This window comes from Spermophilus citellus, assembly GCF_964194105.1.
Source record: "Spermophilus citellus genome assembly, chromosome: 16".
Classification (NCBI taxonomy): Eukaryota; Metazoa; Chordata; class Mammalia; order Rodentia; family Sciuridae; genus Spermophilus; species Spermophilus citellus.
This window is the reverse complement of record NC_138196.1, coordinates 84,332,838-84,358,192: the sequence shown is the minus strand read 5'-3', so window position 1 is coordinate 84,358,192 and position 25,355 is coordinate 84,332,838. Positions and strand designations below refer to the sequence as shown.

The 25,355-nt window shown below is 40.7% G+C and overlaps 1 protein-coding gene across 1 annotated transcript in view; it reads right to left on the bottom strand.

The window, feature by feature from the left end:
• Window positions 1–25,355, bottom strand: part of CSMD1 (CUB and Sushi multiple domains 1) — a gene marked incomplete at both ends in the record, with an annotated part of 1,655,719 nt that overhangs the window by 1,334,870 nt on the left and 295,494 nt on the right. Inside the window, one exon of the mRNA XM_081269879.1 lies at window positions 10,744–10,960. Within this exon, the coding sequence (XP_081126005.1) occupies window positions 10,744–10,960 (217 nt within the window). The remainder of the gene's footprint in view (window positions 1–10,743; window positions 10,961–25,355) is intronic.

The following is a 25,355-nucleotide window of genomic DNA, read 5'->3' as shown; positions in this document are numbered from 1 at the left end:
TCCATTGTATAAAAAATAAAGAAACAGCAACTAAAATGTTACAAATATAAAGGAAATATGTATTTAATAAAACTTTCTTGTTTCCTGGGCACCTAAAGGGTAGGTGCCATTTAACCTCAGCTTGAAGACATAGTGACAACGAGCACAAGTATTACTTGGGACAGGCTCAGTAACTACTATGGCAGATGTGAGGTGTCAGCCAAAGCTCCTGTTAATTGAACATATTCAGAGGTGAGTGAATTGGGCTGTGAGGGCTGTGATCAGTCCATCCTGGTTTGAATTGACTGTGAACTGCAGACAGGTGGTGGCACGGCTTCAGGAGGTGGTTCAGTGGGGACTCCCCTGGAATGGTGCATTTTCCCTTGGCCCCTTCTGCTCTTTCTGCTCCCTGGTACCATGTTCCCAGAGGCATTCCTCTGCCAAGATGTTCTGCCTCATCTTGGGCCCAGAGCTATGGAGTCACCCATCTACAGACTGAGATCTCCAAAGCCATGAACTCCAAATAAACTTTCCCTCCTCTAAGTTGTTCCTGTTAAGTTATTTTGGTCACAGTGATGCAAAGCTAACTAAAACTACCTTTTGATGGAATGATTATGGACCTGTAAGAACTCCTACTACAGAGAAAAATACCATGGAAGATCCATATACACACTGCGAGAAACTGAGAAGCCATCTCCTTCAGAGAGGCATTTTTAGAAGGTTTCAGGAGGCCAAGGTTTTCTTTAGCTCAATTTTCTTCTTTTGGCTGAAAGGTCACAGGCCATATGAAACATTTCACTTTATTATTTCTGCTTACTCTCTGATTCTCCCTCTCAAATGGAACAAACACCTTATTCAAGGGGGAACAGTTTCCTTGCAGTTAGGAGTCAGCCACACAATTTTTTTAATACTAGTGATTTCTAAAGGAAAAGGGAACAGATGCTGGCTGTAACTACGTGGAGGTAAGTAGTAGTCAAACATAGTTGTAACCCTATATCTTCCATTTGAGAGTTCAGGATGAGATCAATGCAGTCTTTGAGCTGGGAAGTTGGGCTGAAAATAAGGTCCAGAGAGAAAATCGTCTGATCCCAGGTGGCTGTAAGAAGGAGGCTAACGTGACTCAGGCATGGACCCAGGAGTCCACCAGGAGGGCGGGAGGTGGAGGGATGCAGCTCAGTGCTGAGGATCCATACCCCAGCATCCCCGGAAAGCCCTCCCTACCTGAGCACGCTTCAAGTCAGTGCTGGATGACTTCAGATTTTTTTCATTGATGCCTTCCACCCAGTACTTCGCGAGCAGATGTCGGAATCCTGCTTTAGTTAGGACTTTAGGTCCTAAGAGTTAAGCCAGGAGAAATTGAATCCTGAAGAAACCCAAGCTACATATTGCCATTTTTATGATTTTCAGCATATTTAGATGCAAAGTGTATCCTATTTCTATGCAAAGGAAAGGTTAGGTGTATTTATTAGAGAAAAGTAAATTGTTTCATATGCTAAATAATAGCACATTTGTTTTTCATTTTGTGAATTAAAAGTAGATAATTAACATTTTGTAAAGGCATTCACCCCTTTAGAATTATTTTGTAAAGCATCTAATATATTTATTTAATTAAAATTCATTTATTATTGTATTCTCAATGCTTAGCTACTGTAGGAGATAAAAGGAAAGATGAATCTGCAATTTGCTTTGCCATCTAAACATTAAAAACAGAGGAAGGAAAAAGAGTAAGTCTTAAACCTAAAAGCCAACCCTTCAACTACAAATTTGGTTTCCACACAAAACCTAGGAAATTCTAAGAAAATCTTGTAAATTCTAGGAACATGCCTATGTACAACTACTTTTTATTAATATGGATAGCTCCCCAAAATAAACTATCTTAACAGTTTTCTCGCATCCACCACCATGAAGAATAAGCACTACTGAATTTTTGACGTTTTATGTTCCTTTCCCCAGAAACCAAGGACTAAAATAATGATATTATTCCCTTTGGAGAGAGTGTACAAATGATTCTTGAAGGGATGTGGCTATGTCTACCATTGTGGATGGAACTCCCACTTCCAGGCTCCCAGGACCTGACTCTGCCTCTCACCCCAGGTACCTCCATTAGCCCAGCATCCTCGGACCTGCCTGCTCCTCTGCCTGGGCTCAGCTGATTCCAGCCTACCTGCGCCAGCTCGGGTTCTTGAATGGGGAGCAGTGAAGCTAACCACAGGAATGGAAAGGGCATGAGTAATCATAGCACCACCCAGCAGCGGTTTCTGCCTAGACATTGTGGCATCTTACGAAGGCTCATACTTTGTCCTTTGGGGCTGTCCTGTGCATTGTAGGATATTTATCAGCATCTGTGGATCGTACCCACTGGATTCCAGGAGTGCCTCTCACCAGTTGTAACAACCAGAAATATTTTAGGTATTACCATACCTCCCCTGAGAAACAGAATCAACCCCAGTGGATTGATTTCAATATAGATAAACAGGAGAGAGGGAGACTTATAAACAGATAAAGAGAACCGACTACAAGAATTTCAAAGGCAGAAAACATATACCCAAAATAAAATTCCTCCCTTATCTCACCTTTGACCTGCAAGAAATACCGAAACAGCCCCCACTCTCTGGATTAAGGAAATACTGTGCTTTCAAAGAACTGCCTTGGCCGGAACAGGCCCTCTGAACTCAGGGGCTGGGTAGTGCTTTTCTGAGCTGCCCACCACCCTGATGAAGTTGCTAGTGTTGGGGTTCCCTGCAGGTCAGGAACCCCATCTCCCACCAGCTCCTAGGACCCTGTGGATGGTGTTCTATTGTAAATCATTACTCAACATTTATTTAAGAAGAATAAAACCTTGTGAGGACTTGGACTTGACACTGTGCTTACTCTCAAGTGCAAAATATACCACAAACATCTTTTAACATCAGCAAATGAATATTTCATTCATTATTTTAAAGGTATATAGATTTACATGGGTATCCTAAATAATCTCTTCCTATAGATACATATATATGAAAACATAAACAAAAATATGTACTGGATTTTTTAAATTTGAGAACTATTTAAAAAATTTCTATTAAAATAACAGCATTTGATATTCTACCCAAAGGGTTATAAGTGTATTTGCCATTATCCTCAAAAACTCTGAATTATCAAAATTTTTCAATCAGAATGGTGAGCCCCTAAATCGTGCTTGTTTCCTTTTGCCTATTATATACTAATTGCCATGAATTTCTTCTATTTGAACTCCTTATTCATATTTTCACCTACTTTTTAAATTAACAGCTTTCTTCATTTAAATTAAGGATAACAGCTCATTCATATCTATTATAAGTACGTTTTTATCAATACACCACTTGTCTATTAGAATTTAAATTTGAGGAGGGAAAAATTTTAATTCACTTTATGATTTCAAAATTATCTTACCTAAAAATATGCACAAATCTGTTTTTAATACTTTTTACTCTCATATTAATGTTTTAATTGGTGATGTAACATTTGCTCTGCTCTACATAGGAAATGAAAGACTTAGGATTTTATAAAACTGTGTTTTCCTCCAACTTCTATGACCAACTCCATAAATGACCTTTTTCTGCTAAAAGCTGAGATAGACTGCAAACTCTTTGACCGCCTTTTCTTTTTCTGCTGTTTAAAAAAAAACAAATCTAAATACTTTTCCCAAGGTCTGTATTTTTATAGGAGAAATCTCTTGGTGGTGCACTGATTTGAAGTGTTCCCCCATGTGTCTATTTAGGAATGCCCAAGGGGCTGGTTGGCTACTCTTGATATGGTTTTGCTCCTTCACAATGCCCCAGATCTGGAATGAGTCACAGACCTCTGGCTAGAGCAGAGCTACCCCATCCCAAACTCAAGCATGCTGAAGCTGTTCATGGCCATGCAGACTCCATTCTTATGGTTTCCCTCTATTATTTGCCTCCAGGATTTTCCCAGTCACTAGCAGTTTAATCTTCTTTCTTAATAGATAGGAATTTTGCAAACACAGACACATACGTTGAGAACAACTAAGGCTGCATATTAAAATCGCTGAGGGGAAGGGAGAATTATGTACCCCAAGTCTAGGCCCCAAGTTCATGCTGAGATTTCTAATTCAATTGGTCTGGTCCTCATTACCAATTGCAAACAGCCCAATGAAAAGCAAAGCAAAACTGAACCAAGTCACTGGGCTTCTCTATGAATTGATAATTTAAAGGATATGCTAACCAAATAAATTTGGAAGACAATTTTTTCTAATCATCCCAAAATATGTAGAAGAATGAGCAAATCATAAGTATGGGAATGTTCTACATCTATATGATAAAACCAGGCCCTCCACTGTTCCCCTGGGATCCTCGCTGAGCTGCAATAACCTGCTTAATCAGGTTTCTGAGCACTGACTGGGCTTCAGGGCTCTGATGGCTGAGTGCCTGGTGCTAAGACCTCCTCACCAGGCAGTGAGCTCAGCCTCTGCTCCCTCACCTGCCCCCAGGCCCCTCATTCTGTGGACCTCCCTCGTCCTGCATGGGCCAGGCAAGCCAGAGGCCTGCTTTTAGACAAGCTCCACCCCACAAGTTCTCCAGCCTTAACTGGGGCATTAGTCACTGCTAAAAGATGCTAGGAGCCACAAGCAGATAAATGATGCATGGCACCTTTGCTTGTAAAGTGACGCCAGCTAGCCACTGAGATGATATGATTATGTTAAGATTTACATTCATATGCAAATTGGGCTCCTGCTGTTCACCTTGGCCTGCTACCAGACTCAAGTTACGGGACTCCTGGAGAGTTCCCATTGGTTGGGGAAGGATAGTAGGAGGAAATTCCGGGGGAGGTCCGGGGGGGCCCCCGGTTCCGGGGGAACGCGGTTCCGGCAGACGCCCGCGTGGGAGGACCGGGTTTGGCTTGCCGGCGCCTACGGAGTATTGGCGGCTTTTTCAAAATAAAGTTTTGTTCCTGCTTGAGTGGCTCGTGATTCTGTGCCCAGCCAAGACTGTGGCATTTGGTGGCCCGTACAATAAAATAATTTAAAAAAAAAGAAAGAGTTTGGTACTTTGGTTTATATGTGACCACTGGTCCACACATGGTCAGGACCTCATGGTGTCAATGAGGACAGGAAGGAAGGAGGACGGCAATGCTGGGTCTCTTGTCTAATATGATTATTATGCAGCTGAAACCATTTCCCAGCCCTTAAAATTCCATCAGTTCACAGCATCACCAGATACAGTCACTATTCTGCGGGTTTCTTAATTAATGCTTAAGGCTTTCAGACACATTGTTGCAGTTTTGGAAAACTGGGGGGAAAGAACCCGGGACATTTAAACAACAGGTATCCATGATTTCCTGATTTTAATACTCCTATCGCTTTCTGCTCTAACCTCTTCATTATCACCACTGCAGAAAATTAGGGGTAATCTTGTAAAAGAGAGGAGGAGAAATCTGAGAGGAGTGCTCACACTCTTGTCCTAGGCCCAGTATTCCAGTACAATCATGAAATAATACATGTTGATTTTCCACATTTGCCTCGCATAATTTCCCTTCATGGGTTCACTCTTATTCACTTTTTGAGCTCCTAATGGGTTTTATTTTCAACCTTCATTGTGACAAAGTTACCACAGTTGGAAATCGATGTCAACTTCAATTATTCTCTGATTTGGGATAAATAACTGCCACTTTGAATTCAGAAAACATAAGCTGGGTATCAGTCACTCATGGCACAGTTCCGAGTGCTCCCCGGGAGAGGTCTGCACAGTGCCATGCTGCACTCAGGCACAGAGGCTGCTGTGAGCCGCTCGGTCCAGCACGGCAAGTCAGAATCTCTTCACAAAGCTTTCTTGCCTACCCCAACGTTGCCGCACCTTTCACTACAGGAGAAGACTCACCCAGGGCCCCTTGCCCATTCTCAGGGGATATAGGTTCTACTTGACATCGTGGAACACAGAGGGGCACAGGCCCCACAGAGAGGCAGGTACCAGTTCAAAGAAACATAGGCTGGCCTCAGGGAACTCCCAGAGAGTTCAGAGAAAAGGAAGGGGTTTCGGTGATAGCTTTGGTTTTCCACTTGGTACCCACAGGGAAGATTTCCTGAGATAAATACACTGTGAACCGGGTTTGGAAAAATGAATATCCTCTAGATGGGCAGCGGGAGGGGTCCAGCAGCAGAGATAAGAGCCCTATTATCTCACAAGGTCAGATCAAGGAGAAGCCCATAAGTCCATCAACTAAACAAAACACTTGCCCAGGGAACCTCAGGGAGCACAGGCCAGAACGCCTGCAGTCACAGTGCCAAGCTCCTGGACTGTCGTCCATGTTTACCGGGAGAGCTGTGTTGCTGGCCATGCAGACCTGGGTAGGAGGCACCAGTGCTTGGGGCTCATAGGGGTGATGCTGGGGCAGGACTGTTGCTGCCCTGCGCAGTCTCTGACCCTGAGCACCTGTCCACCAGTGAGAGGTTCAGAACAGGCCTTGGTTCATAAAGATGTCACACAATAAAATCATGAGGACTTGGTGACCACGTGAATCGCTGTGGAGACCCAGATGTGCCACCTCAGGAACGTCAGCCGTCTCCCCAACCTGACTCAGACAGCTCGCAAAGGCAGTGGGCCACTGAGCTGCTCATCTAGAGGACTCAGGGATCGGAGTTTGCCTTCTAATGTTGATCACATTTTTTTCTCTTGTTCTCAACAAGGTAAGGTTTATTTCAGCTCTCCATATCTACATATTAAGACATCTACATATCTACAGTCTAAATTATCTACATGTTATCTACATATTTACTGATAAGGCACAAATTATTCTGTTTTGTGGTTACATTTGTATTAAAGACATAATCCAAGATAATATCATCATTTTACATGTCATTTTTTAAATCTTAAACATTTTTTACATATAATAAATGATATATTCCTGACTAATGTCCAAATTACAATATAATCATAAATAATTCTCAACTACAGCTGGGAGCATCGAGCCTGTAATCCCAGTGACTTGGGATGCTGAGGCAAGAGAATCACAAGTTCAAAGCCAGCCTCAGCAAAAGTGAGGCACTAAGCAACTCAGTGAGACCCTATCTCTAAAAATAACTATAAAATAGGGCTGGGGATGTGGCTCAGTGGGTGAGTGCCCCTGAGATTCAATTCCTGGTACCCCCCCCAAATAATAATAATAATAATAATAATAATAATAATAATAATAATAATTCTCAACTACAAATTCTATGTTTTGTTGGTTGGGGATTAAATTCACATCTTATTTTTATTCATAAAAAATTCTTATTGTGGATAAACAAGTGTCTTCATAAGAAGATGCTCATAATAAGATTTCATCTCACTCCAGTAAGAATGGCAGCCATTATGAAGTCAAACAATAACAAGTGCTGGCGAGGATGTGGGGAAAAAGGTACACTTGTACATTGCTGGTGGGACTGCAAATTGGTGCAGCCAATTTGGAAAGCAGTATGGAGATTACTTGGAAAGCTGGGAATGGAATCACCATTTGACCCAGCTATTCCCCTTCTCGGACAATACCCAAAAGACCCAAAAAGAGAATACTACAGGGACACAGCTACATCAATGTTCATAGCAGCACAATTCACAATAGCTAGACTCTGGAACCAACCTAGATGCCCTTCAAGAGATGAATGGATAAAAAAAAGTGGCATTTATACACAATGGAATATTACTCAGCACTAAAAAAATAACAAAATCATGGCATTTGCAGAAAATTGGATGGCATTAGAGAAGATTATGCTAAGTGAAGTTAGCCAATCCCTAAAAACAAATGCCAAAAGTCTTCTTTGATATAAGGGGGGTGACTCAAAACAGAGTAGGGAGGAAGAGCATGAGAAGAAGATTATCATCAAACAGGGATGAGAGGTGGGAGGGAATGGGAGGGAGAAGGGGAATTGCACGGAAGATGGAAGGAGACCCTCATATATATGATGGTGTGAGGAGGAAGAAAAAAGAGAGAGAGAAATGAGTTACAGTAGATTGGTAGAGAGAGGTGATGGGAGGTGGGGGGGGGGATAGGAAGGGCACCAGAATACAACAGACACTAGTATGGATAATCGTGGCTGTATAACCAATGTGATCCTGCAAGCTGTACACGTGGAAAAATGAGAATTCATGCCCCATTTGAATCAAATGTATGATGTGTCAAGATCATTGTATTGTCTCAAGCAACTAATAAAAATAAATAAATAAAAATTAACAAATTTATTTTTAAAAAGTAAAAAAAAAAAGATGCTTGTTGTTATGCAAGGAGACAATCATTATTTTTTAGTCAGAGCAGGTTCTGAGGTACCAGCAACAGCCATGGTGAAATGACAGCCCTGACAGCCCCATGTAACAGCTTCTGCAATAGCCCTGAGTCCACAGAGCCCTCACCCCTCACAGACGTGCCCTTCTTTGAATCGCAGAGCTGCTTTAAGTATTGTCAGTTAATTATGTCTGAGAAACAAACAACGACTCCAGGTATAATGGGGAGACAAATAACATCAAAGTACTTCCCTCTCTGATGAATTAGGATTTGGTGCTATTCATAGCCACTCTGCCCATCAGCCCCAATGCTGAATATTGAAGGAGAAACTACTTTTTTTCTGTGATTTCCCTGACAATATTAACTTTCCAATTTCTCCTTGTTATTCATTCAAATTTCCACAGCACTAAAGATCCCTCTCACTTAGCTGCCATTGGGGGATTATGGCTTTTGATATAGTTTGCCAATTGTACAGTACTTAGAAGGGTCCCTGAAGACTTACTGCATACCTGTAAATGGAGCTCCCACAGCATGCCAAGGTGGAGACAGGCGGGACAGTAATTCAGTGTCAGGTTGAAAGCAGACTCCTCACTTCAAGAACCACACAGAAATATGCCATACAGGTCTCTGTCCCTGAGTGGTTCCAATAACCCCGGGTCTCTTCCACGTGGCCTCTCTTTTCCCTACTAAAACTATCTAAGAGTATAGAAGGACCACAGTGCCCTACATCTGCCTCCACAACAACTCTCAGAACCCCCAGACTTGGACATCAACTTGTATATCAGCCTCAAAATAAAATTCCACAAGTGAAGACTTAAATATTTCCAGTGTCGATCCTGTTAAAATAGCGGATAAGCTGAAAAGTTATGTCCTTGATTTATACTCATTAACATAAATGATCACACCATCGCATTAAGAACATAAAAGCGTAACAGATTTTTAAAAATTGACAAGTAGTCAATCAAAGTAACACATAAGACAGGCATTCATACTTGAATTATAGGAAAAGGAAATATTAAGAGAAAGAAAATGCAAGTATTATTGAATACATGATTATGAAGTGTTAACGGAGAGAGAAGGAACTAGTTTCAACATAATCATATGTGCTGGCATTTGAATAAACTGTATTTCCTACATCTTTTTACTATTGTCATTGTTTTGCTTTGTCACCACTGCAGTCTTTGTTATGATTGTTTTTGCCACTAAAAAACATTGCTATTCTCTGGGAGTACCAACACTTGTAACTAAAACCAAGTAAAAAACAATATTTGGAAGACCAAGAGTGTTGAAAGGAACTCTTCCATTAAATGAGCAATCATCATACAGTAGATACTTTGTTCAAATATCCAACATCAGGACCATAGATGCTATTAAAGAAGAAAGAAAATTTACCTACCTGGTTCAGAAAAGAGTCAGCTTTTGCACAATATGCAATAGAAACAGAAATAATCATATTGAAAGAAAAATATAGGGTCGATGACCCAGAAAAAGAAATAGAAGATATTTTTTATTTGAAAGTGTATAATGAAAATGCAAATAAAATATATTTAAAATATATTAATGATATGTTTCATGCTTAATATATTAGTTATATATTGTATAGTCATATAAATGCATTAACTAAATTTACAAATAAAAGCATGTTTTTGAAGTTAGATTTGTTTTTTTCACTTTACAAAATCATGAATAGAATATATGTTTTTTTGTGTGTGTGTGTTCCTGTTGGCATTAGTGTGAATTCTACTTTATTCATTTAAGGAAAGCAATTTCTGCTGCCTTCTGTCAATTTTTTCTTCTGCAAACTAACAGCTACTAAACATAATCTCTAATTAATGCAGAAATTTCAAAATAGAAGATAAAGATTTGGTTTTCCATAAGTATATACATTTAAATACATTCATCAATTTAGCTTAGAAAACCTTATTTCTTTGAAAGGGATATTCCTCTTTCCATTGCCAAATTCTAAAAAATCTGGTTATACAGGTACATTTTTTTTGTTTATTTCTGGGAAATATTCTTCATTCTTCATGATAAAAATCATAGATCAAAGGAGAAGACCCATAATGAAGAGAATATACCATGATTGTCAAACTCAAAAGCCTCTAAAGACTTCTCACTCCACCCACCTCCTAAGTCTTCCCACTGACTGTATTCTCTGACAATATAAAGGTTCCTTTTGTTGTTATCTGAATTGTACTCCCTTGTTTTATCTTTTCGACTTTTTCCTCAAATCCACAGTTGCTTCAAAACAATGGTGTATCATAACTTCACTTAAATTACCTTGACAACACTGTTCTGCAGAGCTAGAGCAGGGAGAGATCTATAAAGGAGTCAAGGATTGCTTTCAGTAAGAAGTTGAAGTATGGGGGAAGGTGACAATTTGACACAGACCTACAGCCTTTAATTTTTCTTTATAGTAGCTTGATTTTTTTTTCTGATGATGAGATTCAAACATGAATTCCAATTGTATTTCAGAACCCAGGCACTTATCCATTTCTACCTCGCCTATAGGATGAAGAGCAGGCACTTTACCTGACTTTCAGGTTTCCCTGCTGGGGCTGTCCATCATAAACGGAGAGAATGTCAAAATCCTCTTCAAGGGCAAAGGTGTGGAAGGACAGCTGTATCCTGTTGCGCTCCCCTGTGATAATGATCCAGGTGCAGTTAGCATAGTTGGGATAGCCATGTGGGAAGCCAGGGCTCTCGATGGTACCATTGGGTCCCTGGACTAAGCCTCCACAGTTCTGACCTGGGAAAAAAGCACAGAAAAGACTTATTGGTTTGGCCATCTTTAATCTGATTTTACAATTCTCCAACCATTTTTGGTTAATTTTATACTGACTTACTGCATGATTCTCATGCAAAATTATCAAATGATAAGCCACCCACACTCTGCTGGACCGCCCATTCATAAGCCTCTGGGGAAAATGAGGATACTCTGGTGTGCAAGGTTCTGGTGATTCGGGAGAGTGAGGAGAAACTGGGGGTGTGGGCTGAGCTTGGGAAGCTGAGGAACTGTCTCCCCTCAGCCTCTGCTTGCTAAGATCATGTTAGCAACTCTAGGATGCAGCTCCACTGAGGATAGTCAGACCTCAGGAGTAGTTCTTTATAAAATAGGTCCTTGAGTGAGTTATAGGCTCGGGCTTCCAATCAGGATGTTCAGCTGGAAGGACAGGTCAGGGGTCAGCCACACACAACCTTCCAATCTCATGCCAACTCTGGACAAACCAAAACCCCATCCCTCCTAGACACAGCCATTCATTTCTCCCTGTCACCCGTCCTTTATCCACTGCCTTTGCTCAATGATTCTGGGCTTGCATGTCCATCTGCCTCTCCTTTCAGGTGACCACTGCCTAGAGGAGCCCCCAGTGCTAGCTAGCTGCATCCCTGTGCGCTCAGCTTTTGGTCTTCAGTTTCTTCCAACAGTCAGTCGGCTGGTGGTCACTCTGCACAGCAGTTGAGGCACCTCAGTGACAAAGAGCAGGCACTGAGATCAGGACACAGATTGTTCAAATTGCCCTGGTGGCACTTTGTTTCTATTGTAAATATCACCATCATGTGAAAACAGATTCACTCCTCCCAGATCATCACTATATCTAACAGGTTGGATGTGAGCTACTAAGTGGCTCCTGGAAACTGGGGTCTCTCCTTTCTTCTCCATCTGGCCAATTCCCACCAATGTGTTTTAAACAAATTTAAATATTTTGACACTAAAAAAAAATGTCAAGAACATTTGCAAGGGACCTGGACATACTCAGATTATTTCATGCAGTGCAAGTCCTTGAACACAAGTATTATCCCAGCTTTCACTGTTGAACTGCAAACAGAAAAATTATTTCCAAATGCATTTTGCACTTAGAAAAAGGCTTTGCAATAGTAGGTCTCAGTGAGCTCAAATCGTTCACAGCAATATTATCAAATGCTTGGGGGAGTTTGCTAAATCTTAATAAAAAAGATTTAATGAAAGGGATTTATGAGTTTAAAACCAAAGAACTAATAAGAAGCCCATTTTCCACTAAATTTAAATCTAACAATAACACTGTAACAAGTAGATATTAAAGCTGTGGGGTTTTGAAAGATCTTTAAAGAAAATAGCTTTTCTGGTTTATCTAGCAATTCTTACTTCACAGTAAATCAAAAAAAGTGAAGACTTGATTATAAATTGGAAAAAAGAAAAATTCAACAGAAAAATGTCAACTGGAAAGGAGTTGCTATTGTAGATTCATCATTTTGAGCCAGATTATCAGAAATTAAGATTTCTCCGAGGAATAACATTAGGCTACATTTAGGGTGCCAGTCAACACAGTGCAGTTTGCAGAATGAATCACATTTGATCAGGACAGACTTTCCCAGGGGCCCTGTTAGGAATTTCAGGAGCTGTTCAAAAGTTCCTAGCAGGGTGACTCTCAGCCTTGGCCACACTTTCTCATCAACCAAGAAGTTCTTAAAGTTTCTATGCCTAAAATAGTTTCTGATTCATTTGATCTCGACCAAGATAATCTTGAAAAAGAACAGAATAGGAGCTCTTCTGCTACTTATTGCTGTCCCTGATTGTAATGCTACAGTAGCTAAGGCAGGGTTTGAATGGAGCCAGCCAAGATGAATTGCCAATGGAACCAAAGAGAAAGTCCCAAACCCACCCCACCTCAGATGCCAGATTTATGACAAAGCTACCCATTGCCTGGAAAGAGAAGGGGCTTCTCAACCCATGGTCCTGAGACAACCAGATTTCCAAGTGGGAAAGATGAACTCTGATTCTCATCTCACAATATATTCAAAGACCAATCCAAAATTGACTGTATACCTCAACATAAAACATAGAATACAGCAATATAAAATATTTTTTCACAGCTTCATGCAAACATTTTTTTTTAAATTGAGCACATAAAGTAATGATCAAAGAGCAATGATTTAGCAGGAAATCCAAGAAAAGAGAACGTGTTGGCAATACACACATTTGAAGATGCCATATATACAAAGCAATGAATCAGCCTCATACTTTAGTAAGAAGAAGGCAACCCTATAGAGAAACACACAGGTAGCTAGAGATGCCAAACCAGAGAGGGACATTTCTCATGTTGGAAAGAGACCTGCTCCTGAAGCAGAACCTCTTGAGATGTGCTCTGCTGGGGTCAGTTCCTCCTGCCTAAGGACCCATTCTGAAAGTATGAAGAAACAGCGTTTTCTGCAAAATGTAAAAATTAGCAATCTCCTTGACCTTTCTGAATGGAAGCAAACAGTCCTATCCTGCTTTACTCCGAGCAGATTTTGTTCCTCTAGAGAAGCAATGATTTGCTATGAAGTTAGTCAGTACGTGGTCTACGTAAAGCATCACAATTTTTATTAGAATAACAATGAATGACAGGAACTACATTAAAGTAATGATTTGTCTAAACAGCATCACTATAATAGTATTAACTAAAGGCACTCAGGGTAAGTGGCATTAGAGCTGAACCCAAACTAACGTGGAACTGAAGAAACCCTCCTTAATAATAATTGCTTTGAAATTGTGGGTCAAGCACCGATATTATCTACATAATATCCATGGTTCCTAATGCACTCATAAACATAATGGCCAATAACATTTTGAATTAAATGAGTCTCCAAACTGATAATTCCAAGATGGAAAGTAATAATAATGAATGAGCACACATTGGTTCATTTTCTTCACTGATAACACAATTAACTCAGGTATTATGCTAACATATATTCTAAATAAAGATTTCTTCAGTGGAATCAAGTATCATAAATGAACATAACAAAGCCCTGAGTGTGTTCGGACTACATGTGACATCTGAGTAACCTCCCAGTTCATACGCAATTTCAAATAAATGCTGTCATGGGATCCACCCACAGACCCACCACGGGCAAAGCCAATGTAGGGCTTTCCCCAAAAGTTGGGAGTGGAGGTGTCTCTCTGCCTCTCACGTGACCCCGTGTCCTCCTGTGCCGTGGCACGCGCCTGCCACAGAGGGCGCTGGAACGTTCTGCAGGGCTTGGTCCTCGAGGTGCGCGCCTGCGCGGTGCCCGCCTTGCCCAGGTTCAGTCCTAAGGCGCGGTCAGCTCAGGGCCAGGTATCTCCCTGAAACTTGGCCCTCACCCTGAACAGTCCGCGGTGGCAGGAAAGGGAACGTGGGACACCGCCCCTGGAACAGTCCCAGTGGGCTGCAGGAGGGCCGCAGACCCGGGGCAGGAAGAGGGGACACAGAAGATGACCAGCGGCCAGGGGAGCAGACAGAGCCCTGGGCAGGCGAGTCAGGGACAGCAAGGGCTCCCGCAGGAGGGCAGCTGCTCCTGGCAGGAGAGCTCCGGGCATCCCTGAGGAGAGGGGAGGGAGGAGAGGGGAGGGCAGAGTAGGCACCCTGAGGGGGACAGAGGGGAGGGCAGGTGGCAGAGAGGGGAGGGGAGGGCAGGGAAGGGGAGGGGTGGGGCCCTGAGGGGTTGGGCACCGCCCTGCTGTCCAGCTAGCTACCCAAGGAGCCAGAGAAGGACCCCACTCCGGGGCCCAGCGCCCTGAGAAGAGCAAGGGCAGGAGCTGCTGTAGGAAGCCAAGGCCCACTGCTCCCACCTTGCGGCAAGGCAGGAGGTCTCGAGGTCTGGTAGAACCCGCCCACACCCAGCTCCTGCTGAGACCAGGCCCACACCCAGTTCCTGCAGCTGGGACTGGAGCCTCTGCAGCCCCCCGGAATTCCTGCGAGTCCCTGAACCAGGGAAACTGTTACCCAGAAAGGTTAGCCAGACCCCCAGGATCCGAGAGGATTGACTGCTCCCTGGGGCAGACACCCAGTGTTTCCATTCCTGGTGGTGAGGGGGAGACCCAGGGGGGTTTGCTTCCTAGCACTAGAGGTGGATTGCACCAGGGATTAGAGCTCCTGGTGCTGCTGCGGAAAGCCGGTCTCAGCATCCCCCACCAATAGGAAGAGCAGAGCAATCCTGGGACACTCACCGCAGACTCCCAAGTGGACCTAGACTAACCCCCAGTTGCTGGAGTTCCCAATTTAGAGCTCTGCAACCCCCCCCCCTCACCCCCCCCCCCCAGGAGCACAGTTGGTCACCACCCACGCTGGGCCACCCCACTGCACCAGGAGACTGGAAGGGCTCTTTTGCAACCAGCTGGCACCTGAGAGAGGGGCACAAGGGTGAGGACTTAATACACCCAGCCCCGGACCCAAGTTTAGGAATCCAGAAACAACTACCAGGATGAACATCCATTCCTGCAAACAGTGTCCAACACCTCGGCAGAAATCAGCCCTCTATTTCTCACTAAGATTTTACATTTTTTATGTTTCATTCTATTTTTATTCTTTTTCTTAACTTTTTTCTTCATATATTTGAATCTATTTTTTTTCATTCTTTTTTTAAAAAAATTTAACTTAAAAAAAATTCAATTTTTTTTTTCTGTACCAGGGATTGAACTCAGAGCACTGGACCACTAAGCCACATCCCTAGCCCTATTTTTATATTTTATTTACAGACAGGGGCTCACTAAGTTGAGTAGGGCCTCCTGGTTGTTGAGGCTGGCTTTGAACTCATGATCCTCCTGTCTCAGCCTCCTGAGCCGCAAGGATTAGAGGTGTGCACCACCGCGCCTGGCTCAAACATTGCATTGTATTTTATTACCTCTTTTCCATTATGTATGATTTCATGTGCATGTAGGTGAATGTGAGTCTTTGGGTGTGTTTGTACTCATGTGGAGAGATGGAAAAAAATATCTGTATGTGTGTGTAATTTTACTTTCACATTTATTCCTTCTTCACCTGCTTATTTCTTAGCCTTGATCTGTCTGAGGTGGGTCTAAATCCTATGTGGGTGCATGCTATTTAGATCTGACAGAGGCTGGATTGTCCATGCCTCTGTTCTCAGCCTTTTATCTCCCTTGTATCACACACTTTCTCTACTAACAACCAGAATTCCCTGTTCCCACATCCCCTGTTGCTTCCTGTAGACCTGCCATTCCTCTTCTCCTCAGCTGACAGCTGCTAACTAGCTATCATTTGATCATTAAAAAAACAAAGTTCAAACTTTCACTTTCCCACCCCACTTTCTCTGTGATTAAGAAACTATGATGGCACCAAACAGAGTCATATGATTTCTGTAATGCATACCCTGTTTGTGCTGTGGTCATTAACCCAGCAGTGGCCGGGTAGATGTCTGAGGTTGAATCCGCCTGAGCTAGCCCACAGTTCTGTACTGCTGGTACTGATATGAGATGATGGCAGCAGGTATTAATGCCACTCCACCTGTCCCTGAAGAAGGGCTAGAAGTGACTGGGACACTTCACGATCACAGAATAGAGATCCTCCTACCAAAAACTACAACTCAGCCAAGCAACAGTGAGTTCCACCCTAAGCATGATCTAGCCTCGCCTGAGCCTGAACATTACTTCAGCTCACACCAGGGCAGACAAAGAATCCAAACCAAAAACCAGGCCCCAAGGAGGAAGAACCAGAACTTCAGGCCACACCCCTCAACATGTATGCATTTACAAAAAAAAAAAAAGAGAAAAGCTAGAATAAAAAGTAACTATACATGAAAGGACAGGTGTATGATAGGGAGGAGAATCCGTCTCAATTGATGTGCTAGAACAGTACTTCTGAAAACATAAGGAAGCAGGCAAACAAATCGCCTCCCCAAATTCACACTCCCCCACAAAGAACCTCACAGATAGGGAAGTGGATGAAATTCCAGAGGAAATTACAAGAAACTTATCATTAAAATATTCTCTGAATTAAAAGAAGTTAAGAAATAAGTTAAGAGAGCAAATATAAACTATGAAATATAATTTTGATAAAGAAATAGAACTCTCAAAAAGAAATCAATCAGAACTCCTGAAAGTGAAAGACACACAGAAAGTTTTTAAAATAATTTGAAAGTATTACCAACAGTGAAGATTGGGTAGAAAATAGAACTTCAGTACTTGAAGACAGAATCTCAGGCCTTGAAGACAGGGTACATGAATCTGAGTACACTGAATACCATATAAGAATAGAGCATGATCAGAATATACAAGAAATCTGAAATGCCATAATCTCATTCTTTAAAGATGAATAATATTCCATTGAGTTTCTATACAATATTTTCTTTATTTTAATTGCTGTTTCAATTTCATTATTTGATATTGGTCTGTTTAGACTTTCTATATCGTCATGGTTCAGTTTGGGCATGTTGCATGTATCTAGAAATTTGTCAATGTCTTCTAGATTTTGTAGATAAATTTTCAGAATAATGTCCTATGATACTCTGAATTTCAGAGGTGTCTGGTGATTTCTCCTTTTTCATCTCTAACTTTGTAAACTTAAGTCCTTCCTCTCTTTCTTTTGGTTAGTTTGGTTAGGGATTTAATTATCTTCTGTATCTTTTCAAACTACTAACTCTTTGTTGAATTGATCCCGTGTATTGCTTTTTTTTATTCTCAATTTCATTGATTTTAGCTCCGATTTTTACTTTTTTCTGTCTTCTACTGATTTGGGGTTTAGTTTGTACTTCTTTTTTTAGGGCCTTGAGGTGGAGCATAAGCTTATTTATTGATATCTCTCCAGTTTTTGATGTAGGTTCTTAGTGCAATACATTTTGCTCATAGAACTGATTTCATACAGTCCCAGAGATTTCAACATGTTGTATCATTGTTTTCATTTATTTCCAAGAATTTCTTATGTTATTCCTTTTCTGACCCACTCTTCATTTAAAAGAGTATTATTTAATCTTCACATGCTTATGTGCTTTCTATTATTTTTCTTGCTTTCTAGTTACTTTTCATTATGATCTGATAGGATGCGTGGAATTATATTTAAAATATATATATTTTTTAATTTTGTAAGTCATACATGGTGACCTAGAATATGGTCTACTTTGGAAAGTAGACCATGAACAGCTAAGAAAAATGTAAATCCAGGTTTTTGGGGATGAAATATTCTGTTTCAGATTCCAATGTCATTTCTTATAGAAATAGAAAAGGCAACCATGAAATTTATTTGGAAAAATAAGAGACACAGAATAGCTAAAGCAATGCTTAGCAAGAAGAGTGGAGCAGGGGGCATCATAATACCAGACCTTAAACTATACTACAAAGCTAATGTAACAAAAATGGCATGGTATTTGCACCATGGTACAGAATAGAAATGGTACAGAATAGAAAACACAGAGACAAACCCACATAAATACAGTTATCTCATACTAGATAAAGACACCAAAAGCATACAGTGGACAAAAGATCGCCTCATCAACAAATGGTGCTGGGAGAACTGGAAATCCTTATGTAGCAAAATGAAAATAAACCCCTACTTCTCACCATGTACAAAATTCAACTCAAAGTGGATCAAGGACCTAGGGATTTGTCCAGAGACCCTGCACCTAATAGAGGAAAAAGTAGGCCCAAACCTTCATCATGTCAGATTAGGCCCAGAATGCCTTAACAAGACTCCTAAAGCACAAGAAATAAAATCAAGAATTAATAAATGGGATAGACTCAAAGTAAAAAGATTCTTCTCAGAAAAAGAAACAGTCAATGAGGAAAGCAGGAAGCCTACATTTTGAGAGCAAATTTTTGCCATGCACATGTCAGGTAGAGCACTAATCTCTAGAATATATAAAGAACTCAAAAAACTTAACACCAGAAAAACAAATAACCCAATTAATAAATGGGATAAGGATCTGAAGAGACACTTCTCAGAATAAGATATACAACCAGTCAATAAATATATAAAAAAAATATTCAATGTCTCTAGCAATTACAGAAATGCAAATCAAAACTACTCTAAGATTTCATCTCACTCCAGTCACAATGGCAGCTATTAAGAAAACAAACAAAAATAAGTGCTGGCGAGGATGTGGGGAAAAGGCACACTCATACACTGCTGGTGGGACTGCAAATTGGTGCAACCAATCTGGAAAGTAATATGGATATTCCTTAGAAAACTTGGAATGGAACTACCATTTAACCCATATATCCCAATCCTCATTCTATGCACAAAGTACTAAAAATCAACATAGTAATGCAGCCACATCAATGTTCATAGCAGCTCAACTCACAATAGTTAAACTGTGGAACCAACCTAGATGCCCTTTAATAGATGAGTGAATAAAGGAACTATGGTATATGTACACAATTTAATATTACTCAACATTAAAAGAGAATAAAATTATGGCATTGAGTTAACTGGATGGAGTTGGAGAATATCATGTAAGCAAAGTAAGCTAATCCCCAAAAACCAAAGCCCAAATGTTCTCTCTGATAAGTGGATGACGATCCCCAACAGGGAGTGGGGAGGCAAGGGAAAACTGGAGGAACTTTGGGAAAATGGGGAGTGAGGGTAGAGAGGGCGCATGGGGTAGGAAAGATGGTGGAAGGAAAGATGGTGGAATGAGATGGACATCATTTCCCTAGGTACATGTTTGACAGCACATGTTGGGGTGACGCTGCATTGTGTACACCCAGAGAAATTTGAAGTTATGCTGCAATTGTGTACAATGAATCGAAATGCTGTCATATATATCTAATTAAAATAAATTAATTAATAAAAAAGAATTATCATGTTTGCTAATGACATGATCCTACATATAGAAGACCCCAAAATTCCACCAGAAGAGTCATAGAACTGATAAATGAATTTAGCAAAGTATTAGGATACAAGGGTTAACACTCATAAATCAATAGTCTTTTAATACTCCAATAGCTGTTCAGCTGACAAAGAAAAAAACATCCCCTTCACAATATCCTTCAACAATAACAACAACAAAAAATTTCCTGGGAACTAATCTAACCAAAAAAGTGAAAGATCTTTAGAATAAAAACTATAGAACATTGAAGAAATAAATTGAAGAAGACTTTAGAAGTTGGAAAGATGCCCCATTCTCCTAGGTAAGCAGAATTAATTTTGCCAAAATGGTCATGCTACCTAAAGTGCTCTATAGATTAAATGGAATCCCCATCAAAACACCGGTGGCATTCTTCTCAAAACTAGAAAAAAAAATTATTAAATTCATTTGTAAAATTAAGAGACCCCAAATAATCAAAGCATTCTGAATAAGAAAGGCGATGGAGGAGGTAACACATAGTTCATCTCTAATAATAGGACAGAGCTATAGTGACAAAGACAGCATGGTGTCATCATCTAAGTAGGACATGAAGACAAGTGGGATAGAATGGAAGATGCAGCTAAAATCTTCATAATTAGAACTATCAGATACTTAATAAAGGTGCCAAAAATATGTGTTTGAGAAAAGACAGCCTTTTAACAAATATTGCTTGGAAAAATGATATCTACATATAGAAGAATGAAACTAGATCCCTCTCCCTTTCCCTGAACAAAAGTCCAATCAATCAAAGTGGATCAAAACTTAGGAATCAGACATAAAACTTTACAACTGCTAGAAGCAACCACAGGGTCAACATTCCATCATGAAGGTGCTGGCACCAAGTGCCTCAACCCCTACAGTCCAAGAAGTAAAACCAGAACCAGTAAGTGTGAAGACATTAAATTAAAGAGCTTCTGCACAGCAAAGGAAGCAATTAAGAGCACGAAGAGAGAACCTACAGAGTGGGAGAACATCTTTGCCAGCTACTCATCTGGCAGGGAGTTAGTGTCCAGAATATATGAAGAACTCAGAAGTCTCAATGCCAAAAACAAACAAAAAACACCCAATCAATAAATGGACAAAAGAACTAAAAAAGAAGAACCACAAGTGGAGATATATATATATATATATATATATATATATATATATATATATATATATATATAAATGTCTAGTGAAAAAGGAAATGCTAATCCAAACTACACTAAGATTATATCTCACTGTATTCAGAATGGAAATTTTCAATAATACAAATAATAATAAACGATGGCTAGGATGTGGGAGAAAAGTACACTGATACATTGTTGGTGGATCGGTACATTAGTGCAACCACTTTGGAAAGCAGTGTGGAGATTACTCAAAACATTAGGAATCTACCCACCATATGGCCCAGCTATCCCTCTCCTCAATATTTATCTAAAAGAACTAAAATTGGTGTATCATAGAGGTACAGCCATTACAATGTTTATAACAGCACAATTCACAATAGTCTGATTATGGAATCAACCGAGATGCCTGTCAATAGATAAATGGATCAGAAAACGTACCTATACACAGTGGGTTTTACTCAGCCACCCAGAAGAATGAAATAATGGCATTTGCAGCAAATGAACAAAAATGGATGAAACCACGTGAGTGAAATTAGCCACTCTCAGAAAATCAAGGGTCAAATGTTCTTTCATGGGTGGAAATTAGAGCCAAATAAGGGAAAGTCGGCAGGAGGAGGGAGTCAGGTATCACAAAGCTCTGGGGAAGATTAGTGGAGTAGAAGTAGGGGAATGAGAAGAGGGAAGAGGGAAGGGAAAGGGCAAGACATGACAGAATTGAATCACATACGTACAGAAGTGCAGCAAAGGGAATGTCCCCTCTGGGTATGGAGAAAGCACCCATCTAAATAAATAAATAAAGGGGTGAAAGAAGTTCAGTAGAGAGAAGAGGGGAAGAAGGAGAAGAGACAGGGGAGGGGAATGGGGACTGAAATAAAATTCCTTGTATGTATAATTATGTCAAAAGGGAACCCAAATACCATATATATATTTTTAAAAATGAGGTATTAGCCTGAAATATTAAAAAAAAAGGCAAGCAGATGATTCCAAGTACAAACTTAAATACTACAAACATAATACTATTTTCATATGTTGCTCCATGTGAATCTCTTGTAAGTACCTTTGTGGAAGGTATATTTCCTCAGGCAACAAAATATGCTGTGGTGTTTCAGGGATATTTTTACTATTTTAGTTAAAATTGATTTATTGATCTCCAGGAAGATGGCGGGCCAGAAGATGGCGGGCCAGAGGGAGGTAGCATTCTGAGTCGCTCTGTGATCCAGATCTCACCTAGTTGGAATACTGCACCTTGGAGAGTGTTAGAGGACCCCTAACAGCTGCTTTCTGCAGAAATTACCAGCACTATGACCACGCAGGGCTCCGAGCCTCGGCAGGGACTCCAGACTCCTGGCTCCGACACCAAAGGCCGGAAGTTCTAGCCAACACAGGCCTCAGAGCGCCTTAGCAGAATCACCTGTCAGCGCCTCTGCAGAGCTCCCTGACTTTGCTCTGCTCACACACAGGTCACTCAGCTGCTACCTACCCACAGAACAACGCCATCGCCCGGCCTCCCCGACCTCACCAGACACCCTGGTGCTGAAGCAGACCGCCTCCATCTTGGCTCACCTCCCTCACCATATTTGGTGGGGGCACTCCCAGATCAGATCTCCAGCTGGCCAGGTTTCCAACTCCCCCTCTCCCCAGTGGCGGTAACCCAACACCACAGTAGATGTCCAACACAAAAAGGCCCTCAGATGGACAGGTGTGCAGTGTGACCAGTGTGCCGCCCAAAGGGACACCAGTGTGAGCAACCCCTCAGTGGGAACCGCTAAGGGAGAAGGAGAAGGGCTAAAGTTTGGATCCTAACAGAGAGACCAGGAACTGGGAATCTCCAGGCAAGAGAGGGAGATAGTACCTTACTGGACACTGAAGTCATATGAGTGGTCCCAAAAAGAGACCCGTGAGGTACAGCCTCCCTGCAGGGACTGGTAAATGCCACTCCCTGCTTCCAAGCACCCTACACCAGGACCAGCCCACCCTCCCTGGTTACCTCCACCACCTGAGGGCAGAGACCCAGCTTACAACAGACAACCCCACCGATCGGATGAGAAGAGAAGCAGGAAAGATACGGATCTCTACAACTACAACACCTTGGTTTCTTCCTTCAAGTATCTTTTTTTCTTTCTCTTCTACCTTCCATCCTCCGACCCTCACATCCCCAACATATGTGAAACCAGGAACTTTGCAAGAAATAGGACTTTGAGGACTGGGTCATCTGAATAATATAATGTAGAGGTGTTGTATATGCCCTTTATTTTTTCTTCTATTTTTCTTCTTTCATTTTTCCCCCTCCAAATTTTACTATTTTAACATCCTGTATTTTTCTAAATACATAAGTGTGTTTGTTTTCTGTACTCTACTATCTTCCCACATACTTGTGTACCCTAAATTACATCCTGTCTATTTTCTTGCTACTAACCCTCTTCATTAGATTTCTCTTTTACACTTCCTAAGATGTATTAACTCTGGATCCTCACGTCCTATATCCTCAGCATATCGTCCTACGCCCCACCCCCAGTTCATTGTCCACTGTCAGAAACTCTAAATCCTTTTACAAAACTACTGATTATATTTTATTTTATTTATTTATTTTAAGAGAGAGAGAGAGAGAGAATTTTGGTATTTATTTTTTTTAGTTTTCGGCGGACACAATATCTTTGTTTGTATGTGGTGCTGAGGATCGAACCCGGGCTGCATGAATGCCAGGCAAGCGCACTACTGCTTGAGCCACATCCCAGCCACTGATTATATTTTAGATAATAATTGAATCCAACATCTCTGTACATTTAGACTAACTTGTAAACATCTTAACAACAGATTGTTCATAGGTGGTATATTGTTGATACTGGGATCTGTTAACATTGTCCTTCCCCACAAAGGAGAGGTCTTGGAACCCAAAAAGAGCACTACAGAAATATAGGGTAAAAATAATATCACCCTGGACCCACAGAGCTAGAAAGGAAGACACACGAGCAATATGAAAAGACAAAGGAAGAAAGTGCCCCAAACAAATCCAGACACCACATCATTAGGATCATTGGCAGCCACAGCAGGAGGAATGACAGAGAAGGAGTTCAGGATGTATGTGGTTAAATGTTCTTTGAACTGAAGGAAGATATAAGAGAACAAATACAGATAGTGAAAGATCACTTCGACAAGGAGCTCCATAAACAAATACAGGAAGCAAAAGATCACCTCAACAGGGAGACAGAGGTGCTAAAAAAAAAAAAAAAAAAAAAGAAAGAAAAGAAAAAGAAAAAAAGAAAAAAGAAAGAAAAAAAACAGAAATCCTTGAAATGAAAGAAACAATAAACTACATTAAAAGTTCAAATGAAAGCATCACTTGAAAGATAGGACATCAGATAATGAAGACAAAATATATAATCTTGAAAAGAACGTAGACCACAAAATAATAATGGTAAGAAACCACGAGTAGAACAATCAAGAAATATGGGATAGCATTAATAGACCAAATTTAATAGTTAGTGGGATAGAGGAAGGCACAGAGGTCCACACCAAAGGAATGAACAATCTATTCAATGAAATAATAACAGAAAACTTTCCAAACATGAAGAATGAATTGGAAATCCAAATTCAAGAAGCATACAAGATTCTGAATATACAACAGATCCACACCAAGGCACATTATAATAAAAATGCCAAACATACAGAATAAGGAGAGAATTTTAAAAGCCATGAGGAAAAGGAATCAGATTACATATAGGGGAAAACCAATTAGGATAAAGGCGGATGTTTCAACACAGACCCTGAAAGCTAGAAGATCCTAGAACAGCATATATCAAGCTCTGGAAGAAAATGGATGCCAACCAGGAATCTTGTATCCAGAAAAATTAAGCTTAAGATTTGATGATGAAATAAAAACCTTCCATGATAAACAAAAGTTAAAGAATTTATAGCTAGAAAACTGGCACTTCAAAAAATCCTTGAAAAAATATTCCATGAAGAGGAAACAAAAAAACAACAAGGAAAATCAGCAGAGAGAGGCAGTACCCTAAAGGAAAAAACTAATCAAAGAAGAAAATCAAGTCAAGTTAAATAACAAAACAAATAAGGCTGGGAATACAAATCATGTCTCAATAAAAACTCTGAATGTTAATGGCTTAAACTCACCAATCAAAAGACATCGACTAGCAGATTGGATTTAAAAAAGACCCAACAATACGCTGCCTCCAGGAGACTCATCTGATAGGAAAAGACATCACAGACTGAAGGTGAAAGGTTGGGAAAAATCATACCACTCACATGGACTGCGGAAGCAAGCAGGGGTTTCCATCCTCGTGTCAAATAAAGTAGACTCCAAGCCAAAGTTAATCAAAAGGGATAAAGATGGACATTATATACTGCTGAAGGGAACCATACACCAACAAGAAATAACAATCATAAATATATATGCCCCAAACAATGGTGCAGCTATGTTCATCAAACAAACTCTTCTCAAGTTCA